This window comes from Vulpes vulpes, chromosome 3, assembly GCF_048418805.1.
Source record: "Vulpes vulpes isolate BD-2025 chromosome 3, VulVul3, whole genome shotgun sequence".
NCBI classification, from domain to species: domain Eukaryota; kingdom Metazoa; phylum Chordata; class Mammalia; order Carnivora; family Canidae; genus Vulpes; species Vulpes vulpes.
Window position 1 is genome coordinate 56,349,122 of NC_132782.1, and position 18,575 is coordinate 56,367,696.

At 44.9% G+C, this 18,575-nt stretch overlaps 1 protein-coding gene across 1 annotated transcript; it reads left to right on the forward strand.

Annotated features, from left to right (window-relative positions):
• The first annotated feature begins 3,690 nt into the window (after positions 1–3,690).
• On the forward strand, positions 3,691–5,420 carry LOC112926183 (transmembrane epididymal protein 1A-like). Its single transcript, XM_026007166.2, has one exon. It carries the CDS (start codon positions 3,775–3,777, stop codon positions 4,660–4,662), a length of 888 nt encoding a protein of 295 aa, XP_025862951.1. The 5' UTR covers positions 3,691–3,774; the 3' UTR covers positions 4,663–5,420.
• The last annotated feature ends 13,155 nt before the right edge of the window (positions 5,421–18,575 follow it).

An 18,575-nucleotide genomic window follows, 5' to 3' on the forward strand; every position in this document is an offset into this window, starting at 1 on the left:
CCTCTTTCTGTTGCTTGTTTCTTCAGAACTAGAAATACATAGAAAATGATAAGGTAGATTAAAGAGATGGAGAGAGACAAGACTAAAGGAGAGAGATGCAAACATATATAAGATGACAGAATGACAGGGAAGATCCACACCAAAATCGTGATGTTGGTTTCCCATCATGAAGGGAGGGAGGGATGGGAATGAGACTGGAAAGATCTGAAGGTTTAGTTTTCTAAACCCTGGAAGCAAACATGACAAAAAGTTAACACTTTTTCATTCAGCATTGGCATTTGTTATATTACTTTTTGAACCTGTCTTTGTGCTTTTCAGTCCTTAAAAAAATGTCCATATGCATATATTTCTATATAAATTATTGTATGCATAAAAATACGTGTATAAAGAAATGTTTTAATGACTGAGGAGAGCTCTTACAAAATGTTTCAGGTTGACAATTTTGTCATAAAATTAAATTACTAAAGCCTCAGGGAACATTTGAAAAATACAAAAAAAAATACACAATTTAATAGTCCCCATAAAATTACCACATAGAAATTACTGCATTTTGATGCCTTTATATTCAAGCTTTTCCTCCATGCATTAAATAATTGCATCATTGATTTCAAATTTTCAGACAAACCATGAGAGACTCTTAATTCTGGGAAAAGAACAAAGGGTTGCAGAAGGGGAGGCGGGCTGGTGGATGGGGTAACTAGGTGACAGGCACTGAGGAGGACACTTGATGGGATGAGCACAGGGTGTTATACTATATGTGGGCAAAGTGAACTTCAATAAAAACAAAACAAAAAAAAATAAATCGAATTTTCAGATAGTTTCTGATTACAAAAATACTTTTCATTGGGCACCCCCGGTGGCGCAGCGGTTTAGCGCCGCCTGCAGCCGGGGGTCTGATCCTGGAGACCCAGGATCGAGTCCCGCGTCAGGCTCCCTGCATGGAGCCTGCTTCTCCCTCTGCCTGTGTCTCTGTCTCTCAGTCTCTCTCTCTCTCTCTCTCTGAATAAATAAATTTTTAAAAATACTTAAAAAATACTTTTCATTGTAATATGCAGAAAAAGATAAGCAGAGACAAATTACTTATGGCTTTATGACCTGAAGAGCCCCCAACAAGGTTCTCAATGGCAAAAACCAAAATGTGATACTAGTTAGGAAGAGAAAGACATAACTGGGAAGATTGTAAATAGGATACATTGTCTATAGGGAGTGGTATTTACTACAGTCTTTGCTCTCATTTATCTCCTCCTCTAGGTCTTTATGTGATAAAGTTATCCAAACATTCAGTCAGATATTGCATGGCTGGACCGTAATACCAATTTGATCTTGGTTTAAATATTTTTTCTTTTATGGCTCAATCTGAAGGATTCACTCACTATTGCAGTTGCCTTAATATTTTCTGAGGGCTTATTATTTAACATCCTCTACCATTTTTTCTTGTTTACTTGCATATTTATTTGTTTCTTATCTCTCTTCTTTATTGTGGTATCCTTAGGGCCAGAAGTTTCTGACATGAGTAGTATTATTGTTGAATGAAAAAATGAATCAGAGCCTTTAGTGGTCCTGCCTTCATAGGATTGTGAAAGTGTCTTCCTTTAACTATCATTAGATACAAAGTCTAAGAAGACAACCTGGTGAGGCACCTGCTTTTCATCTACACCTCTTCCTCCCTACCTCCTCATATGGCTGCAATCCTATGTCCCTGTGTTTTTTTTTTTAATTTTATTTATTATTTATGATAGGCACACAGTGAGAGAGAGAGAAGCAGAGACACAGGCAGAGGGAGAAGCAGGCTCCATGCACCGGGAGCCCGACGTGGGACTCGATCCCGGGTCTCCAGGATCGCGCCCTGGGCCAAAGGCAGGCGCCAAACCGCTGCGCCACCCAGGGATCCCTATGGCCCTGTGTTATTCAGAACCACTTCCACAGTCAATATCATGTTCTTCTTTTTGCCTGTTTATCTTGTGCCTTGAGGAGCCTGAAATCTATATGTGATTGCCTCAGCTTCTGGTTCAATGAAATCATCAATGTGTCCTTTGGTGGGCATATTCTTCCCTTTGATACTAAAAATGTTGAATTCTCAGGGTCCAGTATTGTAAGGATAGGAAAAAATATTTTGGTTAGCCATTTACTATTGCAGTAGCCTTAACACTTTTTAATTTATCATTTATCATTCTTAAAAAGATGTTATTTATTTATTTGAGAGTGAGTGAGTGGTGGGGGAGGGAGAGAGATAAATAGACTCCACTCTGAGCACAGAGCCCAATACAGGGCTGGGGCTCAATCTCACAACCCCGAGATAAATGACCTGAGCCGAAACCAAGGGTCAGCAGCTTAACCCATGGAGCCACACAGGCCCCTCTCATTTATCATTCTTTACTACTTTTCCCATTTGGCACTGAGGAGTGTAAGAACTACATTATCCTCTGTGAAGGGAAGTCTGTGTGGTTAAAGCTACAGATAGGCTCCACCTTTCGTAGATTTGTTGGCAACTCACAACTTTCCACATATGGGATAAATAAAGTTTTATAGTTTATTTTTCTCTTGAAATTAATTTTTAATAGTAATTTTAATATATGATACATTATCAATTGTAATGTTTAATTTCTTTCTTTTTTAAAAAAAAAAAAGATTTTATGTATTTATTCATGAAAGAGAGAGAGAGAGAGAGGCAGAGACACAGGCAGAGGGAGAAGCAGGCTACATGCAGGGAGCCTGATGTGGGACCCGATCCCAGGACCCTGGGATCACACCCTGGGCTGAAGGCAGCGCTAAACCACTGAGCCACTCGGGCTGCCCATGTTTAATTTCTATTACTAAAAAAATTTAAAAATTTTAAATATAATTAAAATCTTCACTTTTTTTTTAACAGGTCCTACTTTGGTATTACTCATAAGACTACTTGAACAACTTCAGCATCATAGGAATTCAGCCAGGAATGTTAGAAACAACATAGTAAAATTACTAATAATCACTCACTCAATAAACCATTGAGTGTTTATTATGTGTCAGACACTCTACATACCTTATTCCACTGAATACAACAAACCTATGAAGTAATTATTATTCTCATTCCACAGGTCAGGAAACCGAGGCTCAAGAAGACAAAGTAACTTGCCCATAGTCATATGACTTACAAGTGCTGGAGCCGGAATTCAGTCATTTAGTCACATACAAACTCTGGACTTTGTCGGCAGATGAGTAGACCTGGGTCCCCATCCTGGCTCTGCTGTGCTAGCTGCTATATGCGATACCTGTACATGTGGTTTCACCCCTCTGAGGTTTAATATCACCTATAAAACCTGTTAAACAATAACTCTCTCATAGAGTTGTTGAGGGATTTAAATGAAAAAAAAAAAAAAGAAGTGATGTGGCTCCAAGAGACAGCCAATATAAGAAAGTCAGCCACAGTCCTTAATTACCTCCTTCCCTCCCTTCTCCTTCTGGAAGGGTGGGGCGGAGGGCAGCAAGGAGAAAGGGTAAACTAGTGCCTGCCTGAGGTGCACAGGTTGGAATCCCAAGCTTAGCTGACCTAAGTAAGGAACACACCAAGGTGCAGTGCCACAGGCCGAAAGAGATCCCACCCAGGGAGTGGCTCAGATGCTTCCAGCACAGACGTATGTCCCTTCATGTGTAGGAGGTAGGGGTGGAGTTGGATCAGGGAACTCTCACCGCAGCTTAGAAGCAGCCACTCTTGCTGGTGAGGAGGGCCCGGGGAGGCTGCTGCTCCTCTACCTGCCAGCTCTTGCTCTGCGGCCCCAGCGCACACCCGAGACCATGGGCACCTTCCAGGGCCACCTGCTGGCAGGGACATTCTTCCTCATCTTCTCTCTCTACTACTCAGTGATGGTGTCCTTGGCGCTGCTACGGGGACAGAGGTACCTCCGACCCCCTCTGCCCCCGAGGGAGAAGCGAGGACACAGGTGGTGGCAGCTGGTGCCTGTGCAAGGGATAATGAAGGTGCTCATCTCCCTGGGTGGCATCATTCCCGAATTCTTCTACCCCCCAGGAGTGAACCGGCTGATGATAGTAGACTGGGAGGACCCCCGGCGCCCGTTCGTGTTCTACGAGAACTGGGACCATGTCACCATGTACGGCTTCTTCCTGCTCAGCGGCGTGGTGGACATCGTGAGCCGGTCGTGCCGGGCACGGCAGACGGCGAAGCTGGAGCAGGCGGCCGAGGCCCTGGCCTTCTGCGTGCTGGCGCTGCTGATGGCGGCCCACCTGGAGAACAGGGGCACCCTGGAGATCCGCGTGCACGCGCTCTTCGTGGCGCCCGCCTTCCTGGTTGGCCTGGTGCTCGCCATAGAGGTCTGGGTGCCCGACCAGCCCGCGCTGTGGGTGCTCAAGACCTGGATGGGCCTGGTGCTCAGCAGCTGGATGGTGCAGCTGTCTGTGCTGATGTACGCGCCTCCCTCTGGGCAGCCCTGGAGAGCGGAAAACCCCGAGGACCTGGCCTTCCTCCCCATCTTCTTCTGCTGGCACCTGGCCTTGGGGGCGGCCCTACTGGCCGCCGTCTATGGTCTCTGCAGCCTCTGGCACCATCGCTCCTCTTCTCGGAGAGAGGTCCCAGGCGCCAAGTACCAGCCGTGTCCCAGGGGCTACAGCAACGAAGACCTGGAGAAGCTGGGCACCGAGGGCGTGCTGCAGGATGAGGGCGTCTAGGCATGCAGCGCCTGTCTCCGCGCTCTGCCTTTGGTAAGGAGAGTTTCCAGGGTGCCCACGGTGCTCGCAGCACACAGATGTCTCAGGATCCACGACGTGGCTTTCTGTCACAGGCGTCACCTTCCTTGTTCCTCAATAAACCTTTCAGCTCCTGGGGTTCCTTGGATCTGTTACTCTGTTCTCTCCAGGTCTCCCTCTCTCCTGCCTCACTGTCCAGTAAGGTTCCCGACCAGGGACTTGTGTGGACTCCTGTGATATGAGAACAGTAGGGCTTTACTCTGATGGCTTTTGGGATCCAAGAGAAGGCAATGCAACAAGGAGAGGGAGATGGAGCATCATTGGGGACCCCGGGAGGGTTCTATCAGTTTGAGGCAGAGCTGGCTTCGTCTTTGCAGCTCAAGGGTTTTAAGGTGTGAAGAGGGGGTTCCTTTTGGCACAAGGGTGAGGACTTCTGTTTTCTTCACTCCTCTCTCTGGTTTATTTACCTTGGGCGCTGAGCAGGATGCAGAACTTGTTTCCTCCTCGCTGTGGTTATTTTACATCTAAAAGGAACGAGGCTACTTCTACCTTCTGCGGGAGCAGAGGGGGTCAGTCAATGTAGCAGGTGCTCAAGTCTGAGAGGAGGCAAAGAGGAAGAGAGTCCCGGAGGTGGGTAGAAGAAGCAAGGATGGTGGAGATTAACTTTCAGTTGCTTGGGTTTTACTGTAATATAAAACTCCATTGTCACAACTCTTTCACTAAACTCTATGATACCAGTCTATGTGTGTCTTGTGTGAGTGATTCTGGGGCCAGATCAAAGAAAAGGCCCAGATTTCCGTTGGTGGGAGCAGAGGAAGGCAGAGAACTGCTATGAAATGCGGGGTGCCAATAAACTCAGTGCTTCTGAAGATGTAAAAACTCGGAGCGGAGAGAAAGCTGAGAATGCCAGCCCCTGGAACATGCAGAGATTTTCAGCCAGTCATCGAGCTTCTCAACAGAATGAGAGAAGGGGCTAGTAAATGCATATACTCAGTGAAATACGTGAAAGCCAATTATATAAAAATACCTATCATTGGGTGCAACTAGAAAGCCATTGCTTCTGCTGGCATGAGTCTGCATATGTGAGACGGATAAATCCGGCAATTGGAGATGTGAAGAGGCAGGAGAAAGGGTGGGGGTGCTGGCCACGGATGTAGAGAAAGGACCACAGAGAAAAGTTCTCTATCTGTCTGTCTGTCTGTCTCTCTCTCAGTAGCTGCAGTGATACTGCCTCTCATGCAGTTAGAAATGCTGTCCTCAGAGACCAAAAAGCTATCAGAAGCATAGAGAGGTGTTTGCATTTGCAAGATAGAAGACAGGTTGCACTCTGTCATCTGAAATGTCACCGGGCGCCCCCCAGTGTGTAGCAGCATGGAAAATCGGCCCTGGAAACCAGGATGAGAGCTTGAGGCAGAGAAGGGAGCGAGGAAAGAGATGAAAGTGGGTCTAGGGCTAGAGTCAGGGAGCTCACACTGTTAGGGCTTGGAGGGGAGGAACATTCTGGATCTAGAGGAAGAGAAATGTGTTTTCCTGCAGCAGCTGGACCCAGGCCAGCCCCAGCTTCCTTCCCAGCAAAGCAAGAACCAGCTTACGGAGAAGCCAGCACCTTTCCTCTGTCCCCACCCTAAAAAGCACAGAAGCAGAGCCAGATTTGCCCTGAAGCGGCTAAAGCTCCAGCTCTAGGCCCTCACTCCACATCTCCAAATGCAAAGCCCTGGGAGGGGCCACAGCAAGGTGCTCATAGGATCACATATCATGGAAACCTTGCAAAAGCAAGATATTTCCGCATTCTTTTTTCCAAAGAGGGACCTCCTACCGGTATAAACTTTAGGCTCCCCCAAACTTGGCTTTGCCTCCACCCTGAAGGGTTAACATAGTTTTATTTTTAAGATGCCTTATGATAAATACATCCCCTGGCCTGTTGGAGTGGAACATTCCTTATTTGAGGATAATGGTAAGACTCTCTCCTTCAACTTGGAAATAAGAAGCTTAAAACTATTTTTTTAAAGATTTTATTTATTTATTCATGAGAGACACACACAGAGAAAGGCGGAGACATAGGCAGAGGGAGAAGCAGGCTCCATGCAGGGACCCCGATGCAGGACTCCATCGCAGGACCCCAGGATCATGCCCTAAGCCAAAGGCAGGCGCTCAACCACTGAGCCACCCAGGTGCCCCAGAAGGTTAAAAAAAATTTTTTTTTAAGATTTTATTTATTTATTCATGAGAAACATGAGAGAGAGAGGCAGAGACACAGGCGGAGGGCGAAGCAGGCTCCATGCATGAAGCCCGACGTGGGACTCGATCCTAGGTCTCCAGGATCACGCCCTGGGCTGAAGGCAGCACTAAACCACTGAGCCACACAGGCTGCCCAGAAGTTTAAAATTCTAGTGACATCACCAACTAGCTGAAAACCACCGGCTAAAGTATAATCCATCAGTCAACAAATCCCTCAGTGACCTGTTATCAGATGCTGGGCCTGACTTAATAAAGAGGAATCTGATGTGTGGAGGATTGGTGGCTAGGGGGAAAGGTGGGGAGTGATTTACAGAGGTGTGTCTTGTTTATCTTGGTCTGTGCTATGCAGGGGAGTTTTTGTTCTGCACATCTGGCCTTTGTCCAGGGTATTAGGGTTCTCCAGAGAAACAGAAGCAATAGGATGCAGATAGATAGAAATTTTAAGGAATTGGCTTAGGAGATTGTGAGGGCTAGCAAATCCAAAATAGGCAGGGCAGCCAGCAGCCCAGAGACCAGGGAAGAGCTTTAATGTTGCCATCTTGAGTCTGAAGGCAGAATTCCTTCCTGCCTGGAGCACCTCTGGCTTGTCTTCTAAGGCCTTCAATTGATTAAATGAGGCCCATCCATGTTATGGAGAATGCTTACTCAAAATCTACAGATTTAAATGTTAATCACATCTAAAAAGTGCTGGCACAAGGCAATATCTAAACCAGTCTTTGACTGAACAACTGAATGCCAAAGCCTAGCCAAATTATTACATAAAATTAACCATCATACTCAGCATAGGGGAACATGGCCACTTAAACATAATTTATGCCAGCTGTGTTTGTCATGACTTTGGAGAACTTCCAAAATAATAACTTTATTATTTTAAAAGAACTTCATTGGGGCACCTGCGTGGCTCAGGCAGTTAAGCACCTAACTCTTGATTTCAGCTCAGGTCATGATCTCAGGGTTGTGAGGTCGAGCCCCATGTCAGGCTCCATGCCCAGCTTAAGATTCTCTCTGGGGCACCTGGGTGGCTCAGTGGTTGAGCATCTGCCTTTGGATCTGGTTGTGATCCCAGGGTCCTGGGATTGAGTCATGCATGGGGCTCCCCTCCCTGCAGGGAGCCTGCTTCTCCCTCTGCCTCTCTTTCTGTGTCTCTCATGAATAAATAAATAAAATCTTTAAAAAAAAAAAAAAAAAGATTTTCTCTCTCCCTCTGCCCCTCCCCACGACTTCTGCTCTCTCCCTAAAATAAAAACACAAAAATAGATGGGTGGGGGGATGGGGTAACTGGGTGATGGGGATTAAGGAGGGCACTTGATGTAATGAACACTGGGTATTATATACAACTGATGAATCACTAAACTCTGCCTCTGAAACTAATAATGCATTACTATATGTTAATTGAATATAAATAAATAAATAAATAAATAAATAAATAAATAAATAAATAAACAAACTTCATCATTATAAGTTCTGATTGCAGTGTGACTATGACTATCTAGTGCTATATGGCCTCCTTCCCTTCCTTGTTCCCTCTAGAGAAAGACAGTGATGGGTATACAAGTAAGTGACGCTTAAAGATTAAAATAATGTTTAGAGAGGATTTTTTTAGTTATTCATGTTATACATTTTAGACATCTTACAATATAGCAAAAAGTACTTTAAAGTATTTTGAAATCTATCATACTGCCCCCACCCAGAATTAATTACTGCCTGGGAGAGCTGAAAGAGGAGGAAGTTATTTCAATCAGAGTGGATGATAGGGTTTATATATCAGAGATGAGCTCTTTCTTGGTAATGACGAAGGATGTGCCTGATGACTAAGGTGTGGATGACTAAAGAGACTTGGAGGTGAAGGTCACTGAAGATGAAGAAATCCAGAGCTGGGAGTCTAATGTGGGAAAGAACAGAGCAAGGATCATGAGAAGCCTGGGAAGATGGCAGCCTTGGACTGGTGAACCCCAGAGCCCAGTTCTCAGTGAATCTGGGGATGTGTGCATGGGGAGAGACCTAAGGCATCAAAGAGAGCAGAAGACAGAAAATGTGGCTAGTATCAGCTTCAAAGGAGGAAGTGACCGGGGTTATGCAGAAATGGTAACACCTACCCCGCAAAGGTATTGTGAGAAATAAATGAGGTGCTGCATATACAACACTCAGTTCAGAGCATGGTGTACAGTAGATGTTCAATTGCTATTAGTTTGAGAGATTGCATGTACAAATGGGCAATGGTCAGACTCTATATGAAAATAAAAATCTGACCTACAGCCTGCAGCAATCAGTCCAGGAAATCAACCCATTTCTACAGTAACTACGCAAGAAGCCAGCCTGTTACCTATAAGTCAGACTGCAGAAAGTCAGTTAGCTATCAGTAGTAACTGGTCCAAGAAGCCAAACAATAACCCCTGGAACAACTGACCCGAAATGGGCAGGACTTGGTTAATAACCAACAGCTTCTCTAATTTTTTCCCTCTTTCCAACTTAGACCAAGCAGAGAAAGCTAAATATGCACCCCTAACCAATCACGTAGGATACCCCACTTCTAGCTAGCCTGCCTGTAGCAACAGGCCAACAGCCTCCAATCAGGGCATATCTGAAGCCTCCCCTTCTTGCCACCATGAAGTTTTCCCACTCACTGCCTGGCAAAAAGCAAATGATGATGGCTGACTCCCTTGCTACAGCAAACCAGAGTTTTGAATATATAACCTCTGTTTGGTCTTCCTTTATTTCCACACATTCATTCAATTCTTTCATTTATTCATGCACGCAGTTACTCAATATTTATTGAGCATCTACTATACACCAGCCTCCATGCTAGGCCCAGAGAATAACGAAATGACCCAGATGCCAGGGTCTCTGACTCCAAGCTGATTATGGCTCTGTGGGAGAGGAAAGGCAGAGAAACAGCAACTAAGTGCAGTCTGAAACAGGCTGTAATGAAGAGCAGGTAAGCCAGGCTTGGGCACCAGTGAATGCTTCCAAGGAAAGTGATGTCTCTCCACAGGAACCCAAAGGATGAGTGTGGCCAGGGGAGGAGAGGTTGGAGAGATCCCCAGGTGAGGGGGAAAGGGCCAAGGGCCAAGGGAAAACTCCTTGGGTCATAGCAGAAACACCAAAGGAAGTAGATGGAAGCAGGATGGTTGGACCTCCATGTTTGAGCCTGGAGCAGCAGCCATGAAGGTGGAAATGTAGACAAGAGTCAGATTCCTTTTAGACTCCATGAAGGAATTTGGTGTTTATCCTAAAGCCAGTGATAATGATCAAATTTCCATTTTGAAAACGTCACCCATACTTGATGTGGAGTGTGGCATTGGGGAGTGGGGGTGACAGTGGTGTGTGTGTGCACGCAAACCTAGAAAAAGGGACACTGGCTAGGAGACTGCCAGGCTGTGGGGCTGAGATAAGAGAAGAGCTCATTTAGATGGTTCGTGGCCTGGAAGTCATGACTTCAGGTGAGGAAGGTGAGAGAGAGTGAAAGCCAAAGCTTGGACCACTGGGGAGGACAGTAAATGAGATCACTGAGAAAATGAAAATCAGGACCAGGGGCTGCAGGAGAAGAGAGGAATTCTGATTGAAGATACGCAGTTTGAGGTGTTGTTCTAGAAGTAGATGTGTGCAGGAGTCTGGAGCTCAAGAGAAAGAGTTGAGTCGAGAGCTTTGGAAGTCATAAATGGTCATTAAAGCCATTTCTGATCACTCAGGGATGGATGAGCTCATCCAGGGAGAGGGCTTGGAACACAACTCTGGGAGGCAGTGTGTGTAACTAGGAAAAAGAAGAGAGGCACTTGTAAAAGCCGACCAAGAAAGAGCAGCCCAGGGAGGTAGGAGGAAAGCCATGGCCTTGTTGTAACACAGAAACCAAATACTGAGATTGTTCCAAAAAAGGGAGTAGCCAACAAAACCCTGTTTCTTATTCCCAGTTCCTCCTTCCTTTCCTTCCCCTCCCAGAGAAGGATGGCCCGCAGGACATTGGGAGGGAACTCACTCTTCTAAGACTAGTGGAACTGGTCCTGCATTGCCCCACAGTGTGGCCCACGCTGCATCAACAAAACGCAGGTGTCGTATGGGTCATAAAGAAAACTGACTGAGGAAAGAATAAGATGAAATGAATATGCTTAAGACAGAAGAGACTTGCCCCTAAGTTATTATGCCCAGCTAAGGATTATACCTGTTATCCTTTATTAACCAGGACTGGAAGTTAATTCTGGGACCTGGTGAGCTCTGTCCTTTTCTGATGATTGCATATGACATAGTTAACTCTTCAGTTCATTAGCCCTGGTTATGGAGTGCCTACCATGCAGCAGGTGGAAACAAAAATCCCATTTCCTCTCACCTCACTAGTCTGTGGGTACAAAACGGACCACAGAAAGGATAATGATCCATAGTTCGAGGGCCTCCAACCCCTTAAAGCCTTGCACAGATATCCCTGAGTCCCTACAGATCTCCCTCTATCCCTTCTTCTCTGACCCTCTCAATTTCTCTCCCTGTTTCCCTCTCTAATTATCTCCTTGACCCTCTCCTTTTCTCCCCATCACCTGCCCTCCTTCTCTGTCTTCCTCACCTTCTCCACTACCTAAACAGACTTCCTGCTTCAGGCTTCCCCAGAGATTATCCCTCCCCCTGTCTCACTGCCTATGGTGTCCTTGGTAACAAGGACACTTTCTCCTCTACATCAAACTTCTTCGAAGACACAGTGTAGAGCCCACACTTCATCTGGAGAACATCTCCCTGCCCTGTGCACCCACTCCCATGGCCTTTGTGAAAACAGCTCCTTAACTTCCCCTGGCAGCCTTCTCTCTCCCAGGACCCAGCTCCCAAGAAATAGTCTCCAAGACAGAGTGCCTTCTCCAGGTGACAGCATCCTCGTGGTCTTGCACCTCAGCTAGTCCTGGAGCCCTAGGACAGAATCTAGGATTTTCTTCTGTTTGGTAGTTCTGATTGTGTTACTATGTACTAGAGAAAGGATACAAGTGATACGCTCGATTTTTTTAATGACAGCAAAATTTTAAAAGTTTGCCAAGAGCACAAAACTGGCTGGTAAACCGTAAGGAATGCAAGGAGCCCAAGTCGGCCAGGTTGTCCTCCCACCCTCCACTGCCACCCTCTCATTAAAGGGCTTCTTGCCAGAGCCTGGCCAGGGCGCCAGGGCCCCACAGCCCTGCGTGCATTCCTCCCTGCCCTGCTGGGGGGGCTCACCCGACCCCCCAGCTCCGCCCCAGGCCAGGGGCTCCGAGGAGTCTGGAGCTGGGGAGCGGATTTCCTAATTTGCGCCCCAGGGAGGAGCGCGCCGCCCACGCCCTGTGGCCGGGCGGGCCGCACCTTCACTTCCAGCCTCCCGCCTGGGAGGGGGCCGGGAGGAGGTGACGCACCTGCCCCTCCTGGGTCACCAGTGTCCTCCAGGCCTGGAAGGGCACCAGATCCGGACGACGCATAGGCTGTGCCGGGAAGGTGTCCCGCGGGTCCGCGTGGGTACCCAGGGTGAGGCCCTGGCGCGCCCCAGTGTCCTTCTCCCATGATCGCCAGGGCCAGGGCCAACTGGCCCTTGGGACTCACAAGGTCACACACCTGAAGCCAGGGAGATGGATGACTCATCGATTGATTGATTGATTGATTGATTGATTCACCCAGTCAGCGCAAAAGTGTCTCTCTAGCGCCTAGTAAGCCTTGAATCCATGAACAAAACCAAGATTTCTGTCCTGTAGACCGAGGATGGGGGGTGGTTGTTTAGAAAATAAGCAATGACCTTGTAAGAGCATGTACTGATATTTAGTCCTAAGTAATTTAAACCAACTCCTACACTCTATTAACAGCAAAATTGCCTTGACAAGTCGCTGGTTTAACTTAACAGCCAGTTCCTGGCAGGATGGCTGAGATGCCAGATGTGGTGACCCACAGTCAGAAGAAAAAGCACACAACTGAAAGGCAAATGATAGGGATGCATGAAGATCCTTAGTGGAAACAACAAGGCTTAATGCCCCAACAATACTGCCCAGTGTATCCAATTAACAGGGAAGCGTGAGACAATGACAATAGTTTGCTGTGTATTTAGTGTGAGAACTTTTTTTTTTTTTTTTTTTTTTTTTTTTGCAATTTGACACCGGGCACACATTTAAGCAGCATTTTACATAGCCCTACATTTACACACAGGCAGAACTACACGCCATGGTTTACCTGTAGACAGGGTCAAGTTCAGAAATTTGTATCCGTGGTCCTACCAAATTCAATGCCCTCTTTGTATAAAATACTTTGTAAAGCCCCTTTACTATCTTGAAATGAAATCCATAGATAATATAATCTACTTACAGATATAATTGCAATTATATATAAATATGTAGATGTATATCACTAAAATATCTGTTGGTGTCTCCCAACCAAAGACCCTCAGGAACACAGTTGTAGTTGAACGTTGCAAGGAGGGAGAATTTGCACCTCTTTTCACGTGGTAGAAAGGATTTGTAGGATTTAGGTTGGTGTTAGGTGACTTCATGGAGGACTCACAGATGCAGTGCTTTGCTTTGGCTTGGATGCTGTCAAGAAGCAGGACCTGTTCTATAATTGGGCATTTTAATACATGTTACCCAGAAGGAGGGCAGACTAGAGCAAAGCTAAAGCTATCGTCATAAAGAGAAGCCGTCACTTGTTTTAGCCAAGACCAGGAGATGTTTAGTCACTTCTGTGGTTTGGACCATGTTCATATTTTGTCTGTGTTCAGACACCATTACAGAACGCTCTTGTTTTTATCTAGATCCATGAAGGTCAGAGTGGCCTTGTCAAACACTGGTGTCCTGTGAAATTGCTTATGTGCAACAGGAGAATACAATGAGTATTCTTAGTGCCATGCTGACTCCCAGGGATCAGGGACTGCTTTTCTCTTTCTCATATCCTAACTGAAATAAAAAGGAGATATAAAAGCAATCAATAATAAAATAATATACACTTCCATATAGAAACACTGTAGCACAACTATACTAGATACATAATAGATTCAGATAGTTGTACTTTCTTCATTTGAGTCAGTTTGGAGTTAAAGTAAGAATATTAGAAGTGTTTCCTTACTGTAAATACAGAAGAATGAGAGGGGTCCAGAATTAAAATCAGAATTAAAGTTAGAATTAAGACAAATAAGAGGCACCTGGATGGCACCATAAGTTAAATATCAAACTCTTGATTTTGGCTCAGGTCATGATCTCAGGGTCATGAAATTCAGTTCCCCCATCAGGCTCTGCTCTGAGCATGGAGCCTGCTTGGGATTCTCTCTCCTTCTCCCACTGCCCCTCTCCCTGCTTATGCTTTCTCTCTCTCTCTCTCTCTCTCTCTCTCTCTCTCAATAAATAAAATCTTAAAAAAAGGATAAATAATAGCATGCCACATTCATGTGTATGTGATAATAGAAAGAAGGATTAACCTTGATGGAAATAGGAATAAGTAACATTAAGTAAATTACAGGCTGACAAAAATGAAAATAGAAGGAAGAACAATATTCTCATATAATGTTGACTTTATATGAACAGCAATGAAAAAAATTCTTTCTATGTGGAACAAGCTAGTGATGGACTATCTCAGAGATCATCTCTCCAGTCATGAAATTTCAATATTCATTCCAGGCATGCCTCCTACTACTTAAAAAGACCTTGATGAGCATGTACAATAAACCCTAAGATAATGCATATTTTAATCTAATAGGATTTGCTCCAGGCCCCTGATCAGCACTGGTTCCCAAACCTCAGACTGAGGAGATAGACTAAAAAGACAATGACACTTACCCTGCAGGCTGGGTGCTATGATTAGAGATAATGTTTGAGATATGCATGGTTCACAGTGTTCTGAGAGTTAGCATTGTCATCATTCCGGTCTGTGCCCGCACGCACACGTACACACACTAAAAAAACAGAGGACGTGTCCTTGCTTGGGTCTCTGGGACTGCAGGGAATGTGCTTGATTGAATGTGCATGGTCATGTTTGCAGGAGAGTCCTAGGCAAGGCTGTTGTGGGGCAGTGTGGGCCAGTACTGGGGGGTCATGGGGGCTGGAAAGGACAAGTTGCACATGACTGAATTGGGACTTGCTCGGGTGGATATATGGAGACGGAGAGCTGTGTACAACATGCTTTCATATATTTACCTCTATGTCTTTTTTCAGATAGTACAGATCTTCTGGAACATAGTTTCTTGGTTAACATTACAAAAATGCAACCCTACGTTTCACAGGGTTGAGTTTTGTACCCCATTTATTTCATTGTGGCCTGGGGTTATTTTGTGTCATCGGGTGGTGGAGAATAGAGGCTGGATTGGAAAGGAATACAAAACATCTTAGAGAAGTCAGGCCTTCAAAGGTGGACCACTTGGGACAGAATCAGAGTAACAGTAAAGATCCTGAAGAACAGCAAGGAATCCAAAGTCAATGAAATAATACACGATTTTCACAAAATATTTTTCTTTGCATTGTGCTAAACATCTGGTGTTAATTTTTTTTAAAGGCCTACAAACCCCGTGCCAACAAATTGTAGCTGAGGCTCAATCTGTGGCACATACAATGACATTGGGAAAGGGAATTGTTTTTTATGGAATTATTTTTAAGGGTTTCGATCACTGTCAACGCCTTTGTAGCCATTGTCAGTAACTTCGAGAATAAATTTCCACTCTGGCTGTTTTCATTCCTTAACCTTATCCATGTGAACAGGGAGCTTCCTTATCCCACCAGGGCTCTCATTCGCTTAGTAACAAAAATGAGCTTGCCTGATCTCATTACACAGATGATAGTCAACAGCTTTCACCATCTCATTCATGTTTCTTAGAACAGTATCATCAGAATTAGTGGAAGAAAAAATCATTTCAACTGGACTTTTTTTTTTCTGTTATTATTCTAGTAACCTATCATTTGCTGGTAACTTGAGTTTCTTCTACAATGGGTTGACTACTCTATTTTGCAAGCATTTGTATTATTTTGAAAGAAAACAGCAACAACTTTACCTTCTAGTCAAAGATGTTGTTTTTAGCATTCAAGTGAAAATTCTAGTTTTCAAACTTTTTCTTTAAATCTCAGATGAATGATACACTGCCAGCATAATAAATGTGTTTCTTTGTAGAACCTTCGCTTTATCTTGAAAGGTCACTGTTTACTTAAAAAGAACTGCAGAGCTGGCACATTGGCAACTGTTCGCATATGGGCAGATATAAAACCAGATTTTCAGTATTCAACTGAATATTGTTGACTGTTTCCTTTATATTTGACATTTTGAGACACGGGCTAAATCAGCATATTACCATGTAAATGTAGAATCACCATGAAGAAGACAGTTAACATGCAGTAGATTTGGTGGCTCCAGTGATAAAGGAGGATTGCTGTCAATGACCTTGAAAAACCGTGAACTCAGTAAAGTTTTAAATACAATAGCACAACCTTTCCTTGATGTATACAATTGTTGCTTCCTAGGAAATTTGGTGCTTATTAAACCTTGCTTTAAAAAAGCAAAAACAGAGGCACCTGGGTGGCTCAGTGGTTGAGCATCTATCTGCCTTCGGCTCAGGTTGTGATCCTGGGGTCCTGGGATTGAGTCCTACATCAGGCTCCCCACAGGGAGCCTGCTTCTCCCTCTGCCTGTGTCTTTGCCTCTCTCTCTGTCTCTCATGAATAGATAAATTATTTTTAAAATTTTAAAAAAGCAAAAACAAAAGATAAAAACAAATGCTTTACGCTCATGTGTAAAATGGAATTCATTCTGGGCTCAAATAATTGTATGCTAGTTTTTCATCTACATAATTCTATTAGATTCTAGAATTGGATCATTATAAACAGGTTTTTCACTTACATTTGAAAGTCCTAAAGGACACAGGAGAAATCTTGGTCATGCTAATCAGGCCCCGCTAAATGCCAGCAGTAACCCCTATTTCATAATGACCAAAACCAAATAAACATTTTCAAAATACCCCTGGGAGCAGTATTGTCCTGCTGAGAACCACTAATTTTTATTAAGATAAAATCACACATCTGTGGTTTACAACCTATGTTACACATGATTTATATAAATACATAATCACATAAACATGATCAGGGCTGTTTTAAGAGCTTTAAGAGGCTCTGGCCCCTAGTTTGGAGGCCCTAGCTTACTTACATCAAGCACATTAAAATGCACACTCATCCTACAGCTAATGCTAATAGCCAGACCTGCTATGTGCCAGGTATCATTCTGAGTATCTTCCAAAAACCCTCTAAAGTAGGCATTATTATTATTTCTTTTTACAGATGACGAACAGAGAGGTTCAGCTACTTGCCCAGAACTACACAGCTAGTCAATGGTGGAGCCAAAAATACAAAGCTAGGCACTCCAATGCCAACATATTATGGTCTATAGTTTATATTTAAGAATAATTATCACTTATGAGTTAGTTTAGTTGCAGAGGATCTAATGTTTGTCAATTTCAGATGTGGAGTTTGTTTTGTATTTTGAGCCAATCCATTAACTGGAAGTCTCAAACATTATTATAAGGCCCTTGAAAGGCCCCAGATGCCCAGTGTCAAGCCTGCACTGTCTAAAGCCTACAACAGACCCCTCTTGGACACTCACTTTCTCTCTCCTGTGTGTGTGTGTGTGCATGTGCAAGTGCATGCATGCAAGCGCACACTGTAAACAATGACAATGACCAACTGCAGGGGTTGTTCTGGATGGGAAACTCCAGAGGACAATTTTCTGAAGGCCAGTCCTTATCCGCTCTTCTTTCTCTGGGCACTAAAATTACCCATCACTTCTCCTGATCGTGCTGTCTTCTCAGAGATCCCGTCCCCTACAACCCCAGAGTCCATGACTATGCCAAGTTTCCCCTCATCTCGGCTGCCTGGATCCTAGAAGACCCAAAGCTTGAGGTGGGGCAGGCAGATGTCACCAGCTGGTTCCCCTCTCTTGATACCGACAGACTCCATGGGCCCTTTCCCCAGAGATCTCAGAGAATGAGGCTGAAATAGCCACATTTACTGGGCATGTGATAGATAAAGCTCAGGAAGGAAGGGAGTAGACACACTGGCAGAGAGAAGCAAATAGGAGAGAACTTGCGAGGCCAGAGAGAGGGAGCAGGTATGTGAACAAAAATGAGAGAAAGTCCCCAAACCTTCCTGAGGTGTTCCACCCTTCCTATCTTTAGGCTCCATAAGATCTGGCCCACGGTGGACCCCAGTCCACTTTCCTCTAGGTAAGCCCTGACCATTGAATGGCTGTACCTGCTCCCTGAGATCCTCCTTGTCATGCTGACTTTGCCAATTCCAGACTGAAGACTCGGCAGTGACACCAACGGCCCAAAGCCCGCCTGCCCCACCCACTGGATGGTACCTCTCAGCGAGCTATTTACCTGAGCTTGCTGGGCCCATACAGTGGAGCATCACACAGCCAGTGATGGTCACCTGATGATCTGGAAATTATTCACAAATCGACATCACAGAGAGTAGGTATGTTAGATATACTTGTAGCATGCATGTCTTCACGTGAAACAGCCTAGTAAGTATGTATCATGGCTGACTTTTCTTCTTTTCTCTTTCTTTCTTCCTTCCTTCCTTCCTTTTTTGAGTGGGAAAAGGGGAAGAGCAGAGGGAGAGGGAGAGAGAATCTTAAGCAGACTCCACACCCAGTGCAGAGCCCAATGCCGGGTTCGATCTCACAACACTGAGATCATGACCTGAGGT